Raw genomic sequence first — 5,350 nt, forward strand, 5'->3', positions numbered from 1 at the left:
CCATCGGCAACTTCCAGTCGCTGCACTCGCTGGTCAACAACCTCCCGCAGTGCGATACCACCACAACTGCACCGCCAGCATCTACTCCTTCTACTGCTGCAAACCCCTGGGGCGAGAACTTCTCCTTTTCAAACGGCCGGCCGCTTGCCTCTCGCACCCGACACCTGAGTCCCGTCGATAGACCCTTTTCCGTCGCCGTGGGCGGGCTCTCCCAGTCCCAGTCCCAGTCCCAGCCCTCCTCCTATGCTCCGGCGCCCCGGTCCTCCGCCGCAAGGCCCATGTCCACCGCGGCCGCCAGGAACGAGCCCTACCAGCATGCATACTCGGCCTCCTCGGTGCCGTTGGCGGCTTCGGCGGCCTCCTCGGATGCGGCCTCCATCGAGAGACAGGCTTACCAGGCTGTCTCCGCCGTCAGGCGCTCCCCGGGATCGCTGCTCAGAAAGGAGTCCTACCACGCATACTCTGCCCCGGCCCTTACCACTGGCCCTGTTACTGCGGCTGCGGCTGTCGCTTCTACGGCTACGTCGGCGTCGGCCTCTGGGTCGTCGTCATGCTCGTCCAGTCTGGCCTCCGTCCATCACATTCCACAGCCGACCAGGAGGCCTCCCCCTGTCCCTGTCCAGGCGCCTGCGTCGACACAGATACCCTCTGCAGCCCGGTCTGAGTCTTACCATGCATACTCCGGCTCCAGTCTCGCCGCATCAAACAGTTCGTCCAGCTTGGATAAACAGGGCCAGCCAGCAGCTACTTCTACTTCTGCTTCTGCTTCTACGTCTACTACTGCAAGGCCCATGTCTACTGCCCCCGGTGCCCCAAAGGCATATCATGCCTACTCGGCAAACCCGTCTGCCTCGGCCAGTACCTCCAGTCTCCCTCAAGCCGATACCGCGGCCTCTACTCGCAGAACTCTTCCTTCTGCGGTCAGGAGTCACTCTTACTACGGCACTGGTTCTCCCGCTGCTGCTGTAGCCGGCGTTGCTACAAACACAAGGGCTTCGTCAAGTACCTCCAGTCTCGACCGCCAGGTTCATCAATCCACCGCCCAGAGATCCGCCTCAGTTGCTGATGCTAGGCCCCGTCTCGCTACTTCTGCTTCGGCAGCTGTAGCCAGACGAGCTACCTCCAACGCTGCCGCATTGCCCCGGCCAGCATCAGCAGTAGCAGTCAGGTCGCAATCCTACCACACCTCGGGCACCCCAGCATCCTCAGACATGGCCCGTCGAAACACCATGGTCTTCGATTCCGATCTCACCAGGAACAAGAACCCGCAGCCAAACCCGCCCCTGATACCCCTGCAGCATCTCCAGGCAGCTCCCGCTCCCGCTCCCGCAGCATCGCCCTCATCATCTGCGGAACAGGCGTCCAAACAGCCCCGGTTCTACGCCCTGCTGCGTGCCTCCATGGTCGTGCCAGATACAGTCCAGATTGCTACCGTCGAGGAAGAAACTACAGCCATACGCCAGCGATCTATCTATGAGCCCCAGCCCCGGCCGCGCTCCAGCAGGCGCTCCCAGTGGCCCAGAGCATCCTCTCGCTTGTTCACCGGGAGTTCCATGACGGATATCACCGATAAAGACGAGACGGACGCTCAGGCCGATGTCGTTGTTGAGAGCCGGGCCTCGATGTCTTGTCCCTCGCTGGTGCCTACCTCGAACCTCGCGTCTGCTTCCTCCACCACGCTATCTACCCCCAAGACCAGCGGAGAGGACTACAAGTCGCAGTACCGCAAGACCAAATCGTTTCCTCTCGAGGAGGCAAGCGGCACTACAACGCCAACTCCCGCCGAAGTCAAGACATCCGCCCCCGAGGCACTCCCAGCTCCTACTTCTAACCCACCAAATCCACCACCCATGATGTCTCGCACAGTAACTGCACCAGCAGAGCCCCAAGCTCGCAAGCTAATCAAGCGAAACCCGTCTGCTCCCAAACCACGGCCAAATCCCCGTCTCGCGCAGACCTCCCGCTCCATGTCCCTGGTCGGTACTCCCCGCTTGCCTACCTCCAGACCATCCTCTCCGCCTCCCCTTCCGCGCGCAATGTCTGTGCATATTCCGTCCCCTGCCACGGCTCCGGGACAGGCAGCAGATCGGTCCAAGAAGCCTCGTCTGACATCCCTGTGGTCCGGTTTATTCCGCCTGCGTGTATCAAGTTGAACGGCTCCTTTTTTCAGCATTCTCCCTTTTTTCCGTCTATTTCCTTTCTATATACCAGTGCAAAGCACATTTCATTCTCGCTATATTCGGGTCGATATCCATCCCCGTTCGATTCATCTCTACTTTCTTGGTTGCTCTTTTCGGCTTCTACCTATTTATTTTGCCTTCCCGCTTGATGCGTTTTCTCAGCTGGTTTCCGCGATTCCGCTCCTTAATACTCGTTTCTTTCCCGCGCATATTGCATCACATACATCAAGTCCTTCCTTTGCGTTTCCTTTTCTTTGGTCTGCTTTACTTTGCGTTTCCTTTTCTTTGCGTCTGCTTTACTTTGCGTTTCCTTTTCTTTGCGTCTGCTTTACTTTTCTTAGTTTCCTCCCCTTTCCCACTGGTATGGGATAGGACGGGACTCACTAACAAAACAAAAACACATACGAAATTGATACTGGACCTGACGGACCGGATCCCGTCTACCATCTATCTATCATCTATCTATACAGCTAATGTGTGTGAATTGGAGGTATTAGTCGTATCTACTCTGCCTACTCTTATGTTTGTTGATCTTTCTTGGTTGCCTGCTGCGTTTCGGGTGCCCTTTTGCATATTTTATTTTGAATTGAATTTATTGGTTTGAGTCGTTGGTGGCTCAATATGGATCTATCTATCTCTGTAGGAATAAAAAGTGAATGAATATTGGTCTCGGTTTCATACTCTACTACTTCTCAATAATAGCTTGTGCTCGATAATAGCATGTCTATCTGAATAAACTTAGGCTTTAACAATTTGATATCCCACCATTAACAAATGCCCTCAATTGATACCACCAGATGATCAACGCCAAACCCACAATACGACACCTACCTACTTACATACCCCTGATTTGCACCTCTACACCATCGGGATTTGGTTTTTATTTGCATGTTTCTTTTGATATGCCTGACCTTCGCCGCAGGATCGATCGGCTCGAGCGTTGAAACGACGTGTCAAAATGCATAATTCTAACGCACTGGATATCAAGACCACTTCTTTACCCCCCTGTTTGTATGTATCTGATATGCATGCCGTATGCGTCGATCAACAGACATAACTGACACATATATGCAGAATATCACATACAACCGGTTCATGGATGGGTGCATGGATGAAAACGACTGCCAGCGCCCTACCATCCATACCACGAAATCTGGATGCCACGATGAGCTTGTTTTCGGTCCCGAGATATCACCGCAAATCAAGCATGGTTAGTTATTATATATCGCCAGTTTGCACGTCAGGAGACACTGGGGTTTATGCAGGGCATGTCATAAGATGCGTTTTTTACGACCTCATATCAGCAACGCTTACGGGAGCGGTGAACAGGCTCTTGTATCGTCTACTTCGTATACACTCGCTCATATCGAATCTGAGATGGGATACATGGCTTGTCATGAATGGACATGGATGCAACTCCCAATTATTTTTTTTTTTTTTTCTCGCTCGGGAAGAAATATCGGTGAACAAGCCCATATACACACGCATTCATCGGTTTTGCAGGATGGGATATATGAGCATTTTCTGCTTATCTTCCATCCCGCGCCAAAAACACCCAAACCAAACACGCCGGCCGGTCATAGCGGATCATCCTAGTTTAACTATCTATCCCACCGCCAGGCCAACGGATTTGAGTTATCCATGATCGTTGGCACTAATTGTTGACGTCGGCTGTTGCTCCTGGCCCCGATGTCGCCATTCAGACCCGACCGTATTTGCAGAGACGGTGCAAACCTTCGTATTTGCTGCGGGAAGCGCCTGCAGCTTCCAGATTCATCCGTCTCGTTTGGCGGTTAGTTAGGCAGTCAGGTCAGGTATCAAGAGATCCCATATGACTCGAGAACGGGGGTTGGGGGCTGTTGGGCTGCAGACTACCCTCTGACAAATGACACCGCACCACTCGCTGCATGGCTGGGAAGGGGGGTCCAATGGCCAATCTCCAAGGAGATCGAGCGATCGATCGGAGGCCTTACCCGAAAGGAACAGATCCTTCATCGTCAGTCTCGATGGGCGCACGCGATGATTCAAGCATGCGGGATGCTATTGGATGACACTCGGTAACGAGACAAACAAGCAGCCTCAGGCACGTCTGCGGACATCGCACTAGCCAGCTAGTTTTAACTGGACGGAGACCACGGAGAAGACCTCGATGCCGTCTCCATCGAGGCGGTTTGAAAAAGACTGCGTGCTCATTTCTCTTTCTGGCTCTCGTCCCCCCGAGATCAGGGGGGATTCAACTCCCAGATTCACAATCACATTTTTCTGCCTTGATACCCCGGCAGCATCATAAAATAAAAATAAATAAAGTCGAGAGCCGCCTGATTGCTCACATTTTGGGCGTCCCCCTTTTCTTTGCTTTTGCGTCCATGAAACGCTGCACAGTCTGGTGAAGCGGACTGTTGGCTGGCTGGAGTGAGAATTTAATGCCGACTAGTAAGTTAGTTAGGGGACTGATATTTCTATAACTTCGGAGGACTCTACAGCTATTACTCCTGCTGCACTAAATAAACATATTTACTTGCAGTTCAGGGCAGAGCGGGATGGTGGGAACGACCCACTCCTATTTATCACACTGCCTGTTGCACGATCAGTTTCCTCCCCCGTCCGCACCTTGTTATCAAGTCCAGCATTGTCATACGCAGCAATCCGTAACATATACGGGACACTCCGATGTGTGCACCCTGGGGCGGAAAAAGGGGGTGTGTATGTGTGCCTTACGGTGTACAGTGTATACCTTCCCGATCGGGCCAGTTAACCCCCCCCCTTCTTCCTTTCTTTGTCGCCTCTATATAACCGCCGTTGTTATAGGTATCAAACTGCTGTAGACAGAGCGATTCGGGGAAAGGCATTCGAGAGTGACATCCCACGTCCCAGCCAATATATTGAATGGAGACAAAGCACCACCAACTGTTGGTCGGTCGTCTTAATCTAATGGCACAGCCAATCTGCGACCTGAAAAAGCATGAGACCAGATAATGGGACCCATTTTTAATTACTATCTTATGCGGTTCAACCTTAATGCGCTGATGCCCATACCAGATGTTGGCTTGCTATCTTGCTTTGCTTTGGCCTGGCAGATCAGATCACTCTTCGGACTTCTTCAGCGAACAGACATGGGAAGAAAGTCAGCGCAGGTCGGAAGCCAACATCTCTGATACGTTTGTTCCTTG

The 5,350-nt window shown here is 52.8% G+C and overlaps 1 protein-coding gene across 1 annotated transcript; it reads left to right on the forward strand.

Annotated features, from left to right (window-relative positions):
• Positions 1–278: 278 nt before the first annotated feature.
• On the forward strand, positions 279–3,609 carry TERG_03125 (uncharacterized protein; the record flags this gene model as incomplete). Its single annotated transcript, XM_003236027.2, has 1 exon — positions 279–3,609. One exon carries the CDS (start codon positions 279–281, stop codon positions 2,151–2,153), a length of 1,875 nt encoding a protein of 624 aa, XP_003236075.1. The 3' UTR covers positions 2,154–3,609.
• Between the last annotated feature and the right edge of the window lie 1,741 nt (positions 3,610–5,350).

This window comes from Trichophyton rubrum (assembly GCF_000151425.1).
Source record: "Trichophyton rubrum CBS 118892 genomic scaffold supercont2.3, whole genome shotgun sequence".
Classification (NCBI taxonomy): Eukaryota; Fungi; Ascomycota; class Eurotiomycetes; order Onygenales; family Arthrodermataceae; genus Trichophyton; species Trichophyton rubrum.